Source organism: Gasterosteus aculeatus, chromosome 21 (assembly GCF_964276395.1).
Source record: "Gasterosteus aculeatus chromosome 21, fGasAcu3.hap1.1, whole genome shotgun sequence".
Classification (NCBI taxonomy): Eukaryota; Metazoa; Chordata; class Actinopteri; order Perciformes; family Gasterosteidae; genus Gasterosteus; species Gasterosteus aculeatus.
Window position 1 is genome coordinate 4,037,250 of NC_135708.1, and position 15,339 is coordinate 4,052,588.

The 15,339-nt window shown below is 44.9% G+C and overlaps 1 protein-coding gene and 2 long non-coding RNA genes across 4 annotated transcripts in view; 2 read left to right on the plus strand and 1 right to left on the minus strand.

Moving 5' to 3' along the window:
• The window catches only part of LOC144390358 (uncharacterized), a 173,537-nt gene that overhangs the window by 64,969 nt on the left and 93,229 nt on the right, over window positions 1-15,339 (minus strand). The gene's annotated exons all lie outside the window — the stretch shown is intronic.
• The window catches only part of LOC144390350 (uncharacterized), a 94,230-nt gene that overhangs the window by 24,315 nt on the left and 54,576 nt on the right, over window positions 1-15,339 (plus strand). The gene's annotated exons all lie outside the window — the stretch shown is intronic.
• The window catches only part of LOC144390257 (protein NLRC3-like), a 45,917-nt gene that overhangs the window by 22,102 nt on the left and 8,476 nt on the right, over window positions 1-15,339 (plus strand). The window contains exons 3-7 of the mRNA XM_078096719.1: window positions 8,870-8,983; window positions 12,581-12,659; window positions 12,813-13,023; window positions 13,181-14,984; window positions 15,076-15,249. Coding sequence (XP_077952845.1) covers window positions 8,870-8,983; window positions 12,581-12,659; window positions 12,813-13,023; window positions 13,181-14,984; window positions 15,076-15,249 — 2,382 coding nt within the window. The remainder of the gene's footprint in view (window positions 1-8,869; window positions 8,984-12,580; window positions 12,660-12,812; window positions 13,024-13,180; window positions 14,985-15,075; window positions 15,250-15,339) is intronic.

A 15,339-nucleotide genomic window follows, 5' to 3' on the forward strand; every position in this document is an offset into this window, starting at 1 on the left:
TATTAGAGCTGGCCCGCCGGTATTCCAGCGCATTCACCGCTAATACTACAAATCCCATAATGCTCGGCTGTTCTGTCAATCAGGTCAGTCATCTCCTCTGTGTCAGTAGCGATCCATAAAGCCCCGCCTCCCTCCCACACTGTCACGTTCCCTAAAAGGGCGATAAGAAAGTATATTTGTTTACCGGTTTTTCTTGTTGTCTTGCGCTGGGTAAAAAGGCAGGACTCAAATGCAGAGTTTGCGGGAAACAAAAAGGGACTTTAATTGTCAAAAAACTCCAACAGAACAAGAACAAGAACAAGAACAAGAACAAGAACAAGAACAAGAACAAGAACAAGAACAAGAACAAGAACAAGAACAAGAACAAGAACAAGAACAAGAACAAGAACACAGACCTGCACTTCTGACATTCAATAATGACACCACAAGTGACAACAGACACACATGGCTTAAATACACTAGAGAGGTGCAGGTGATTGGACACAGGTGGAAACGATTAGACGATCCCAGGGGACGACAGGACAAGGCAGGAAGTGACGTGACCCAGGGAGAACAAAGGCAAGAAACTACAAAATAAAACCAGACATGAACCCAAACCGTGACAGACTGTTTTGTTTGCAGGAAACCTCAGTCAAAAATAGCTCGTCACCTAAAGAATCACGAAAAAGAAGAGTCTGATGTTGCTCAAGCATTCTTGCTCCCTAAACATTCTAAAGAGAGAAATAAATTCACGGAATTCAAGGAATGATATGTTTATGTATTCTACATTCTTTGATACCAGATGTGTTGTATCAGGTTTTCATAGCAAAACGACTTCATATTGTAGAAGTCACATCTCAAGTATCTCTTCCACATGCACAATGAGTTTTAAATGGATTATTATTTATTGAAAGTATTAAATATGAGTTAGAATTAGAATTGACCCACTATTGACAATTATTTAGTAGCAGTATGTTCTCTACTCAGTAGTTTAGTTTACAATTGGGGGGTAAAAACATTCCTATTCATATTGGTGTGAAGGAAACAGGTTTATGCTCTGTGTAAAATGACGTGGGGAGAAATGAGGAAGGGATTGATTCAGGACGGCCAAGGAGGGAATTCTTGACGCTGCTGATGGAAACCATGGCCAGGTCACCCATGTTTGAGGGAGAAGAAAACAGCAAGAAGTCTTGACAGTGCTGGTAATGACCATTTTCATTCATGGGAACAACTTTTAGCCTTTGAACTGATTTACAATTTATTTAATAGCCCAATGTGTCGTGACTGTACATATGAGCCAGCACACAGAGACACCACACAGGACACAGAATATCAGGTCAAGTCATGTAATAAGAGTGAATCCTCAGAGGGAGACGAACAGTTGAGGCTGAGCTTGGAGGTCCTGGGAAGGGGCTGAAGCCTGAGGGAATCAGGCAGTGGCAGATCCGACGGAGTTCCACAGTGGAATCCAGGTGAAGCAGGTGGGGGTGTGTGAGTGGCGTGAGGCAGGTAAGAAACAGGTAAACAGCAGCGATGTGGCGAAGCTGGTGTCCAGTAATCCAGGAAGCTTTCTATGAAGCGCGTGTCGAGGCTCGTGGTGATGACGTATAACCCCTAACGCAGGCGTGTCAAACTCACATAATGTGGAATTAAACCAACAAACCTTTTAATATGAACCCAAACAAGTTTTACTTTAACATTGAATCAACCGTTTAGAAAACATTATTATTGCTCAGTTTGCGACATACGGATCTAATCTGAAGCCAGATACCTGGCATCTGTTCTTGGATGATAGTTCATCGATGTCTGGGCTCAGGCTCTGAGCTAAGGAAACCCTCACCAAGGTGCTCATCAGCCAGACGTCTCCTGTGAGATGTTTCTATCTTCATCCAGGAGAAACGTTGCTCACATAGATCAGTGCTGCCGAACATGGAGAGCGATTGAGCAGCTCGGATGCGGAGCTGAGGCGTTGTGTCGGGGATGAACTGTGCAAACTGTGCCAACAGCGTCATACTTTGACTTCAGCGTGTCGTTACACTGGAGCTCAATCAGCTCCATTTGGAGGCTGGTTGCTGCGTTTTCCACATCAACTGCGAAGGGATTGCTAAGCAGTTTCAAATCTACATTTCTAGACATGAAAGTTGGCAAATCGCCGGTAAACTCAACGCCGAGTACACGGAGTTGTTCAGCAAACTGTGCGCACACGGCGGCAGATATCTGTGTTTTTATGGTTTGGCAGCAGGGAAACTGGCCACGGTTTCCTTGCAGCATCTGATTCTCCCTCAGACACAGTTTAGTCTTAGAAGCTCTCACTGCTGCGTGCACGTCTGTGACCATGCAGCTGCAGGTTCAGAGCATCGAGATGCTTGAGATGTCCCTCAGAAACGTTTGGTCCCGGAGCTCTGCTGTGTCCTTCCCTTTGCTTTGCAGAAACTGACACGCAGCTCCAAACATCTGTTCAGTACTTTTAACTACTTAACCATCTCACCTGTGTGTGATGCGGCACGTCTGCGTATTCAGAACCACACCCGCCCAGAAAAGACTTAAACCGGCGGTGATTCAGAGCTTTGGCTCTTATGAAGTTAGCTTGTGTTACTGTGGTCATAACGTGTTCCATCTTTAGGGCTTCACCACACAGGGATTCTTCATGTATGATGCAGTGATGAACAGATTTCTCTTCCTGCCCACCATGTGGTGACGTTGGGAACCTTCCTGTCTGGGAACATTTTGAGCTGATCCTCATAATAAGGTGTGCACACGGTAACTAAATAACTAGCGTAAATAAATGTGACGTATCGCTTGTTCTAATGTCGTCTTATTCCTGGTGTTTTAAAAGGTGAAGTGTCTGTTGTGTTAAAGGAGCTTGGATACAACAGCTCATCTATGCTGAGGCATCATAGAGGCCTGCATGAGAACAAGGAGACCAACCAAGGTGGACCAAACCTTGGACGTTTGGAGAAGCTAAGAACATAAGAAGTGTATCCTCACTTGTATGAACTTGCTGTGACTTTGTTCCCCAGCTTCATCTGCTCCCTGTGAAAGTCTCTAAAGGTGAAACACTCTCAGGAAAAGAAACCGCCTGAAGCCCTGTGGACAGGTTGCTAGTTTTAAATGGAAATGAATGAAATGTTCTGCGTGTTACATGTTGTCACTAGTAACATAAGCACAGTCACAAACAAGTAGAATAAGTAGAGTCACAAACCTTTATCTTTATCAATATCACATTTCCTTTTATCCTGTTTGAAGCTCTAAGAGAGGACGGTACGACACAGCTGGCAGAGCCATTGCTGTAAGCTTGGTACATGGCGCTCCGCCAACAAACCTCCTCTCACCAACAGGGTTTTCTCTTCTGGTTGATGCTTCAGCAAAACCAGAGCTACAAGACAAAGAGTCACAAGGTCAGTGGGTAGTTTAACTGTTATCCTGCATTAGAATTAGGTCACATTACAATATTCTCTTGGCGTTTTGAGAGGGAGAACCAATCCAGCCCAGTCTGCTCATTGCTGAATGCTCACTTCCTATAGTTTGAATTCCTCCACTATTGCTGTAGACGGTAAAGTGTATTTCCCTCGTTGTTTTTCCTTATACTCCGTGTGACGCTCGGTATCTGACAGTAAAACCCTTGAGGACCTCGAGATGTCAAAGGCACCTCTGCTTGACTTGACTTTCATTGCCTCTCACCTCAAAGAATAAAGTTTGGATGAGGAGGATCAGGTGAACATGCATTGTGGTTGAAGTACTACTTCAAATCCAGTAAAAGCACATGCACTTCCTGGTGTGGACTTCCTGTTTCCTGCAGTTGAAAGGAAGTCCTTCCTTTTTAATCATAATGTTCGTATTCTCCACTGAACCGTTATATTCCACATTATCATGCGAGAGCATTGCAGTTGTGTGTATGAGCACATTTCACATGTGTGTTTGTGTGAGAGGATATTGTGACTAATGTCCCCCACGGCCCCTCATACGTTCCTCTCTGGTTTTAAACACTGGAGAGTGACGCCGGGTGCGAAAGTGGTCGGTGGAAGCTTCCTTTGTCCGGACGGCAGGTTCTGGTGGTCGGTGGCAGGTTCCCTTTTCAGAGCGGCAGGTTGCATTGGTCGGTTCTTCCGTTGGTCGGTGGAAGGATCCTTCTTCAGTAGAGACATGGACCCGCCTCCTCCTCATGCAAATGACATGTTAATGAGTATCTTCACGACCATGGGTTTGCCGTAAGTCATTTTCTCTAACTAACTTTAGGAGGCGGGTCCATGTCTCTACTGAAAAAGGATCCTTCCACGACCACCGGAAGAACCGACCACCGACCAATGAAACCTGCCGATCCGAAAAGGGAACCTTCCACCGACCACTTTTTGCACCCGGCCTCACTGACCCTGAAGCAGCGGCTTTCCTGATGCTTATTGCGTAGTGTGTCTGCTGTGCTGAAGGGGGACGGTAGTGTTGAGACGGACAAAAACAACTACAGCTGAATGTTTAAAGTCAAAGCGGATACTTTATTTTAACCCAAGGAGTATTGTGTCCTGCAGTCATACGTGCACGGACCTGTTTCAGGCAGTTCAACAACGACATGAAAAAAGGCGCATAATACAAAGTGCGCTCGTATTATATGGTCTCTAAGAGCATTTTGATTGGTTAGTAAGATGGAGGCGGCTCCTGCTTAGAACCTTCAGAGAGCCTCATTGGAGCACAGGGACGTCCATCCCTCTGGGCTCTCGGATCATCACGCCTCCGTTGTTCATGAGTTCTTCTTATCAGGATGTTTGGCAGATGTGTGCATGATGATTTGCATATGAGCGCTAGGCGTAGTTCTAGGTGTGGACATGTTATTCTTAGAAAGGGGAACAGGTGGTTCCAGTTGGACTGCATTTGACCCAGATAGTGCTGCATCTCTTTTCAACATGTTCGTGTGCTGGTTTTGTAACTTGAAATACATGTTGTTCGTGCCATCCGGCCTTTAAGCGGCCTTCACCCATTATTACTATGCATTTTTTTGAACTCTTTTTGTAATGTTTAATTATGCAATATACACTTTATTTCTATATTAAAAGCAGTAAATGGCTTTGTTTTGACCGCTGGTAAGAGTGTATGTTATTATTTGGAAAATAAAAGGTGAGGTTAGCTTTTAAAAATATAATTTAGTCAAATATAATTTTCAAAATGATGAACAAAATATGAAACATTTGACTAATTTTCAGTCACGTTAATAACAAAGGGCATTTTGAGTTTCATATACTATTGAAACAAGGATTTTCCTTGTTTCAATAGTCATCACATCATCTTTGTAGCCAAAATAAACAAGACATGTCACTGAACTGTGTAACACACACGATCGCCAGCTTCCCCAGGCAGGAAAAACCGGTCACATGACGCTCAAGCTTTCTGATTGGCTCAAAAAACACCTGCCAGACTCCTGAGGCGGTTTCACGTGTCACACCTGAAGCAGGAGGTGAAGCGGCTCGGGGACTTTCCTCACTGCAGAAACAGCAGATTAAATCCATAATTCCCGTGAGAAGCGGCAGAGGTAAGACGTGTGTGTGTGTGTGTGTGTGTGTGTGTGTGTGTGTGTGTGTGTCTTTGCTGGCTCGCTGTGTGTTTCACAGTAACTCTGCAGGCTTTGTCTCACTCAATGATTCATAATCCACCGATTCGCTGCTGTTCTTTGGCTCCAACGTCCGCGAGCTTCAAGCACCGACAAAATGTCGCACTCGGTCCAAAGGTTGTGGACAAACCTGCACGTCATATGTGACTCTTCCCCACCAGCTAAAGGTGTGTTTGGAGTATTTTAATGTGGATTCCAGCTTATTGTAGTCAGGACTCTGCCGAATAAAGAAAAAAAGATAATGCGTTGATGTATTTTATCATGATATATACCCTAAATAATGGTTTCCGGTACTGGTTCTGGTCCGGTTTTACGTCCACATGTCGAGCCCACCATCATGTGTTTTGGTTCTGTGAGATTAAACGTTCTTCTCTTTCCTCACATCTGTTTAAAAAGGTCGTGTTTATCAAAGTTGAAATGTGAACATGGTGGATAGAAAGTGTGGATTCATAGTTCTCACAGTGCCGACGTTTCCTGAAAGCAACACAGTTGAGGACACGCCCCTCACGTGATGCCACGCCCTCTAAGCAGATCAGGGCCAGAAGTCTGAGACAAAGCAGACGTCCTCTTTTACCCGGTAGTGATGGGAATTACGCCTCTTTTTAGAGAACCGGCTCTTTCGGCTCCGAAATGGCTCCTCTGATTTTTTGGTGCTTAAATTAATTTATCACCAACAATAATGTAAAATTATGCGCAATATGAATTACTAATGTAAAAAAAACACTCTCAAATGTTTTTATATAAATACACTTTTATTTATACACTCTACAAAGTGATCAAAAAAAAAAAATAGTGCAAAAACAAATGAATATACATACAAATGAACTTAACAAACTTTTATTTTAAACTTTTTAATACTTAACAAATTTAAAGTGAAACAACATACAGAAGCTTACAGAATCACACAACAAAATATAAATTAAAATGTGTAAAACAAAAAGAAAAAAAGTCAGCATGCAGAGTTTTGTCCTTCAGCGAAGATTTACATTGAGACCAAGTGGCTCCGCTTTGAGGGGCTGATCCTGTTTCTTCTCTCTGAAATTATCTGCCCTGTTTTGGAGAAGATAGGAGATTTTAGTCTTGCAGACTCTACATTCTGCATTAGATGGATCAATGTCATTGACATGTGTCCAGATTTTGCTGAGTTTCCTGTTGACACTCACTTTCGTAACTTTTATTTTACACACTGTGTGTGTGTCATCAAAGTCTTGATGAATGATCAAAGTTGTAAAAGTCAATTGATTTCTTGCTAGCAGGAGGTCAAATACACGCGCACGTATTACAGAGCTCTGTGGAGACGCGTCTCCGAGCAGCGCTGAGCTTTTATACACACACATGAAGGTCGTCTCCAGTGGCCAGTATGACAAATTGCGAAGTGAGATATGAAGGTTGAGATGAAGTAACAGACAGTTCCTTTGTTCCAGCGTTTGTGTGAGAGCAAGTTGACTCGCCCTCCTTTCTTTAGACTCCGCTGCAAATGGAAACGTTGGGTCATTCTGCTTTTCACACGTCAAGCTTCAATATAGACAATCTTATGCTAAAAGTGATCATTATGTTCTAACATATTTGACCATGACACATGTCATGTGATACTGGACTGTTTTACTGACTTCTGGACTCTGAAGGAGATGAAGAGGAGAAACAGCACAGCTCCATCGGCTGGAAGATGAGTGCTAATGTTCATCTTTTAAATCATTACATGTCATTTAGCTGACGCTTTTATCCAAAGCCACTTACAATAAGAGCGTTTCAACCATAAGGACACAAACCCAGAAGAACAAGAAACAACAAAGTGCACTTTCATCAAATAAGCCGCTTTACAACTTGCTGTAGATAAGAACCATTATAAGTCCAATGTAAGTGGTACAGTTAGTTAGTGTGTTAGTGGAGGTAGAGTCTGAAGAGGTGTGTCTGTAGTCTGAAGATGTGAAGGCTCTCTGTGGTCCTGATGTCTTCAGTGACCTCCTTCCACCATTTAGGAGCAGGACAGCAAAGAGTGGAGATCTAGTCGCTTGTAGCCTATTGCATCAGGTGTGTATTTGGTACAATTGTGTGCATTCTGACCTCATGATCATAAAGGCCCACATGAGTGAGATTGTAGGTTGTTTTGCATGTTCATGTTTCTGCTGTCGGCTGCAGCTTCATCCCTGACAACATCTCACTCCAAGGTTTAGTGAAAAAGTGTCAGCTCTGTAGCTCACAGTAACATTACAAAGAAGCCATCGCGAGAGCCCTTAATACTAGCATCAATGTACGAGCGTGCTATAACAAGCTTATTAACATTGCTAACGAGGTGTCTTGCTAGCGGCTAAACGTAGCGATATATGATACACATCTCATGTTGTCATTCTGCATGCTGAGTTTTAGTGGCCTATATAGTGATTTAACATAAATAACGTCCTGATGGACCGCTGCCTCCTGCCAAAGGAAAGCGCTTAAAAGAAACACGACATTTATAGGATGAGAATTTAAAATGAAGTCTCTTGACACGTTGTCTCAAGACAACAACACAAAGTGTCCCATGAGAGTTTTAGTGTTGAGGTGAATGAGCTCTGTGTGTTTGTCCTGATGAAGATAATAACGTGTGAGCTCTGCCAGCAGGTTGGTGTGAAGGTGTGAAGGTGTGGACTCTGCTATGAATCAGGCTGAGGACCCAGAGGACGGAGTCCCTCCCTCTGAAGCCCCTCTGTGTGGGGAACATGACAGCCAGACCAAAGCTCAGAGGTGAGAGGACCATCTCCAACTGTCCTCCACTCGTCTCCATGTCCCAACGTCTCTGACTCACTGACTCTGCTTCTACATGTGTGACCAGGACCCATCAGAGACCAGGACCTGGACCTGGACCCAGCTGTGTGTCCATGAAGAGTAACCGGTCTATGAATCTTCCTATAGAATTCAAAGATGTTGGTGCCTCTGTTGATGCAAGGTGAGGGTCTCAGGCTGATGATGAGGTGTTTCTACCAGACTCTCTGGTGGAGGTTCTGGGTTTCTTGCTCCAGGGCCCTTCAGCAGTGTCCAGTGAGGGAGGGAGAGCTCCATGGAGGACTTGGTGAGACCTGTTGGGACTAAACCAAACTGACTGGTGAAGAAAACAGTGAGCTGAAAGACGGAGCTGTTGATTCTCAGTGGGACCAGCAGGACCAGTAGACCTAAACCACTACAGGGAGTCATGTGGTCCACATCCAGACCTCACGTCATGGACCTTTACCTTTGGTCTTTGTGAGGACGGACACCATGTGAGCTGATGCTTCATGATTAGATGATGTGATGATGTAATCTCAGTGTTTCTTTCAGGTCACATCAGCAGAGAGGAAAGTCTCCTGAACCCAGATGTTTGTCCATGAAGAGTGATCAGTCTAATGATCATCTGTTTAACTTCAAAGATGGACGCCGTTCTTATGACACAGAGTAAGTAGGGCCCTATGAAATCTGTTTCATTTTTCTCAAATTCCAGTTTAATTTTTCCCACAAATTCTCTTTGTTTTTTAATTTTTGAGAATTTGTTTTTTAACATTTTACGCAGAAACAGTGAATTAAGAGCTGAAATGTAGACAATATATTCAGTTAAAACTGAAAACTTCCACACATAGAACCTTATTTCAGGCAAAAACATGCTGCATGATAAAAACATGGCAATATCTTTTCTTGTGTGTCCAAACAGAACAGTCATTCAAAAAAAAATTCAGGTTTATTGGTTTAAATTAAACAAAATACATGACTCAACAAAAAATGCCGTTAGTTCTTTGTAAGATCAAACTAAGTAAGAATAGTCCTGTCAATATCTACTAACAAAGGTGCATAACAATTGCAACAGCCCGTGCAGTAAACAATAAAACATTTGGTGTAAATATCAAAAACATTGTAAACTTCAATTCCAAGTGCAACTCGGAGCCTTAGCTTGCACAAACTCCTTGCTGATGAGGAAGCAGCATCTTCTCTTTCTAGCAGGCAGATCTCATCCATGTCACAATTGAGAATGATTTGCAGAGCTGCCAGGTCTCACCCACCAGCGTGATGACATGGCAGAGGCAGGTTACATGTACGCTGTTGGGCAACACTCCTCTCAGAGCCTCCTGTATTCCTTCAGACAGTGAGCAGCATTATCAGTCACCACGGCCCAGACATAATCACGCTCACATTGTTGTGATTGAGAGAGAATAGAATGGCTTTGGAAGTATTCACATCTGTCCATGAAGACAACATCAATCAGAAAGTACTCTTGTCCAACGCCTACGATGAAAGATAGAAAATAATAATAACCATGATTAGTATTGTGTCACAACAAAAGGGTGAGATACAGCTGGACATAGACAGACGCTTTATTTGCTTTAATTCTTAATTCCCGATGTGAGAGTAGCTTTAATGTTGTGATCAATACATTTAATACATACATGTGTAACCAGGATCCATCAGAGACCAGGACCTGGAGCTGGACCTGATCCTGAACCTGGTCTTCAATCTGGACCTGAACCCAGATGTGTGTCCATGAAGAGTGATCAGTCTATTGGTCGTCTCATTGACTTCAAAGATGGATGCCGTTCTAATGACCCAGAGTAAGTTCTTAAACAGATGAAGAACTGTTCTGATCCTCAGTCATGAATTACATAAATGTTTGTTCATTGTTTAACGTGTTGTTTCCATGACGATCCATCATGACAGAACTCATTATCTTCATCTATCTCCACGGTGTCAAACTCATCTTAGGTTTGGGTCAGATACTGTCCACTTTGATCTCAAGTGGGCCGGACCAGTAAAATCTTAGGCGATGGTCCGGTCGACGGGGGGGCGTTATTTACAAGCGGGCGCTGCTGCCTGGAGGAACGCTGTGGTCTAAAAGGTCTAACACAGGGGAGCCCACACTTTATCAGCTCGCAAGCTACTTGTCATCAACGCTTCAATCCAAGTCATGGCGATCGCCCGAATAATGACAACGAGCAGCAGCGGTAACCAAGGGAACAACAGCGCTGCAGACCGGGAGCACAAAACGAATCCATGTAAAGAAACAAGCAACAATAAGTTACTGCAGACGTTCTTGGTCGTTACCTCACTCCATGACTTGCACTGATGCATGCGTGGTGACCTGACGTGGTTCTTTCTTCAATGTTAGGTGATCTACCAGCACTGCGTTGGTGAAGGACCAGGGGCCTCATTTATGAACGTTGCGTACGCACAAAAGAAGGCGTACGCCGCTCTCTACGCAATAATTGGTATTTATAAAGAGCAAACTTGACGGAAAAATGTCCTTCACGCAAGCTCGGACCCACGCGTACGCACAAAAACGGGTGAAATGAGAACCGTCGGCAAATGCAAGAAACACGCAAACGTGTGTGAAAGTGTGTAAAACTAGACTGTTGTAAAAGAAATGATGGACGGTAATAAAACGCCATGATGCCGTCACAATGCGTAATGACGCTGATGGCTGATCTCGCGCTCTTAGAAGACGTGGCACATGGAAGGATTGGCGCTGTAGTGCAGCGCACCATCGGCCTGTTTAAGGGCAGATGGCGCTGCCTCGACTGCACTGGAGGGAGGTTGTTGTTTACTCCTGAAAAGGTGTGAAACATCGTGCTGCATGTGCTGTGCTACATGATGTGGCACAGCTTCCAAACGTGCCTCGACCCCCTGACGCCGATGTTGGCCCAGACCCTGTCCCTGATCCCCAACCACTGCCGCCAGTCTCTCATCAGGAGGGGACAGCTCCGGTGTCCCTTTCCCCCCCGTGGAGACACACCTTGGCGATGGCGCGCTAAACACTTTTTTGCTTCCACTTTGATGTCAGACCAGTTTTTCTTTATTTCGGTCCGAGGTCGTGAGGCTGCAGCGTTGCTCTGCAACCTTTTGCCCCTCAGGTGCCTTGTTGGCATCAGTGATGTCCACACTGTGTCCTCCAAAGAGCATCTTACTTCTCCTTCCCACCTCCCAATGTTCATCTCCACTTCACACTGAGTGAAGTTACGTTTATTCGTTTTCCTCTCAGTGTTTGTCATGATTTCGCAATCGATGAATATTAATTTGTGGGCGTTCCACAGACTATATTTGGGCAACTGTGGGCGTGACATAAAGCCGCAAAAGCTGCGCTGCATTTAGAAGTGATTGTGATTTATTAAGGGAAAACTGCGTAGGACGTTTTATAAGTCTGAATATTTCTGTGCGTACGCACGTCCTACGTTTCATCCGTACGCCACTTCTGGAGCAAATCCTACGCAAGCTTTTATAAATGAGGCCCCTGGTCCCCCTGGTCTAACACATGCGCTCACTCACAGAGTGCGACCCCCAGTGGACTGATTACGAATAGCAGCTACTTTTATAGAAAAGCTATTTGTGTCTTTCTGTAATTCTCACAATAGTAAAGTCATCCAGCGGGCTGCACTGGACCCCCCGCAGACCAGATTTGGCCCTCGGGCCTTGAGTTAGACACCCATCATCTAACTGGTCTGTGTGTGTTTAAGTGTGCATCATTAACTGTAAACATCCTCAGATGTAAACACAATGTGAGCTAGTTCCTCCACATCAGGATCAGCAGAGGTCACATCTGGAGACAGCCTCAGGTTTCTGGAGACAGATGACTGGGACTGAACATGTGATTAGAATAAACTCAGTGCTCTGTGGACCAGCCGACGTGGTCTCTGGACTCCATGCAGAGGTTTGGACAAAGTATCGTCAGTAGACTCTGTGAAAAGGTCCAAAGACTAGTTTCAGAAGATCTAAGGAGACTTCTAGAGGTCAGGGGACGGACTAAAGAGGTTTGGAGTAGTTCCATAGGACTTTGTACCAGATGCAGAGGTCTGCAGACGTTGTTTTTATGACCCACATTAAGAACTAAAAACAGATGAAACTGATGACTAACTGTCACTCAACTAATAAACTGTCCGTCATCATCGACAGTCTTCAGCATCTGGTTTTCATCATGATCCATCATGACAGAAGCCAATATCTTTAACTAATGTTGTATTGGTGTTGATGGTCCAAACACCATGTGAGCTGATGGTTCATGTTCCTCCACAGAGAGGACCAGGAGAGCTCAGAGGTTCCCACAGGTCCATCTACCCAGCAGCATCAAACACACCTGGACTCCATCTTCATGGTGTGTACATGTACAACTACTTTAACATCTCTCAGTTCACCATCATCTCCATGCTGCACTTTGTAGACCAGTGGATTGTCCGTCTGTCCAACATGGACCTGATGGTGGCTCCCATGTTCTAGTTGGTGTCATTCATAGAATGTTCTGTTCCAGCTGCTGGAGGAGAACATCCTCACTTTTGTGAAGAACGAGCTGAAGAAGATCCAGAAGGTTGTGAGTTCAGATTACCCAGAATGCTTAGAGAAAGAGGATGAGGAGGTGCAGGATGAAGAGCAGAAGAGGAGCAGAGAGGCCTTTATGAAGATCTCAGTGCACTTCCTGAGGAGAATGAAGCAGGAGGAGCTGGCTGAGCGTCTGCAGAGCAGTAAGAGGATTTCTCTACAGACTTACCATGCTGATAAATGAGACCTTCACTAATGTTTCAAGAGACGGACAGAATATATTCATAGTCATTCTCTGAGGAAAGGACATGATGAAATCTGTTCTTTGACTCATGGATCTTCTTTGTTGTCTTCATCCAGGACTTCTTCCTACAGATTGTCAGCGTGAACTCAAATCCAACCTGAAGAAGAAGTTCCAGTGTGTGTTTGAGGGGATCACTAAAGCAGGAAACCCAACCCTTCTGAATGAGATCTACACAGAGCTCTACATCACAGAGGGAGGGACTGCAGAGGTCAATGAAGAACATGAGGTCAGACAGATTGAAACAGCATCCAGGAGACCAGCCAGACCAGAAACAACCATCAGACAAGAAGACCTCCTCAAAGCCTCAGCTGGAGGAGAGGAACCAATCAGAACCGTGATGACTAAGGGAGTGGCTGGCATTGGGAAAACAATCTTAACACAGAAGTTCACTCTGGACTGGGCTGAAGACAAAGACCACCAGGACATACAGTTCACATTTCCATTCACCTTCAGAGAGCTGAATGTGCTGAGAGAGAAGAAGTTCAGCTTGGTGGAACTTGTTCATCACTTCTTCAGTGAAACCAGAGCAGCAAGAATCTGCAGGTTTGAAGAGTTCCAGGTTGTGTTCATCTTTGACGGTCTGGATGAGTGTCGACTTCCTCTGGACTTCCACAACAATGAGATCCTGACTGATGTCACAGAGTCGGCCTCAGTGGATGTGCTCCTCACAAATCTCATCAGGGGGAAGCTGCTTCCCTCTGCTCGCCTCTGGATCACCACACGACCTGCAGCAGCCAATCAGATCCCTCCTGAGTGTGTTGGCATGGTGACAGAGGTCAGAGGGTTCACTGACCCCCAGAAGGAGGAGTACTTCAGGAAGAGGTTCAGAGATGAGGAGCAGGCCAGCAAGATCATCTCTCACATCAAGACCTCACGAAGCCTCCACATCATGTGCCACATCCCAGTCTTCTGCTGGATCACTGCTACAGTTCTGGAGGAGGTGTTGAAGACCAGAGAGGGAGGAGAGCTGCCCAAGACCCTGACTGAGATGTACATCCACTTCCTGGTGGTTCAGTCCAAAGTGAAGAAGGTCAAGTACGATGGAGGAGCTGAGACGGATCCACACTGGAGTCCAGAGAGCAGGAAGATGATCGAGTCTCTGGGAAAACTGGCCTTTGATCAGCTGCAGAAAGGCAACCTGATCTTCTATGAATCCGACCTGACAGAGTGTGGCATCGATATCAGAGCAGCCTCAGTGTACTCAGGAGTGTTCACTCAGATCTTCAGAGAGGAGAGAGGACTGTACCAGGACAAGGTGTTCTGCTTCGTCCATCTGAGTGTTCAGGAGTTTCTGGCTGCTCTTCATGTCCATCTGACCTTCTTCAGCTCTGGTGTCAATCTGCTGTCAGAACAACAAATAACCTCCCTGGTGTCTAAAGCCTCTAAAGACGAACCTGAACCAATGTGTCTCTACCAAAGTGCTGTGGACGAGGCCTTACAGAGTCCTAATGGACACCTGGACTTATTCCTCCGCTTCCTCCTGGGTCTTTCCCTGGAGACCAATCATACTCTCCTACGAGGTCTGCTGACACAGACAGGAAATCACCCACAGACCAATCAGGAGACAGTCCACTACATCAAGGAGAAGATCAGTGAGAATGTGTCTCCAGAGAAAAGCATCAATCTGTTCCACTGTCTGAATGAACTGAATGATGTTTCTCTAGTGGAGGAGATCCAATGGTTTCTTAGATCAGAACCTCTCTCCACAGATGAACTGTCTCCTTCTCAGTGGTCAGCTCTGGTCTTCATCTTACTGTCATCAGAAGAAGATCTGGAGGTGTTTGACCTGAAGAAATTCTCTGCTTCAGAGGAGGCTCTTCTGAGGCTGCTGCCAGTGGTCAAAGCCTCCAACAAAGTTCTGTAAGTACAGAGAGAATCAGATTCATACATCAGGACTTAAACACGCTGCCGTCTTTTCTACTTACTGCTTCTTCTTCATCCCTCTCTTCAGACTGAGTGGCTGTAACCTCTCAGAGAGAAGCTGTGACGCTCTGTCCTCAGTTCTCAGCTCCCAGTCCTCTAGTCTGAGAGAGCTGGACCTGAGTAACAACCACCTCCAGGATTCAGGAGTGAAGCTGCTGTCTGCTGGACTGAAGAGTCCACACTGTGAACTGGAGACGCTCAGGTTAGATTAAGTTAGGTTGTCTTCAATGTTGCGTCTAGGGAACTCTGGAACCAGAGGATCTAATCTTAGAGACAAAACTTGGGGCTAAAC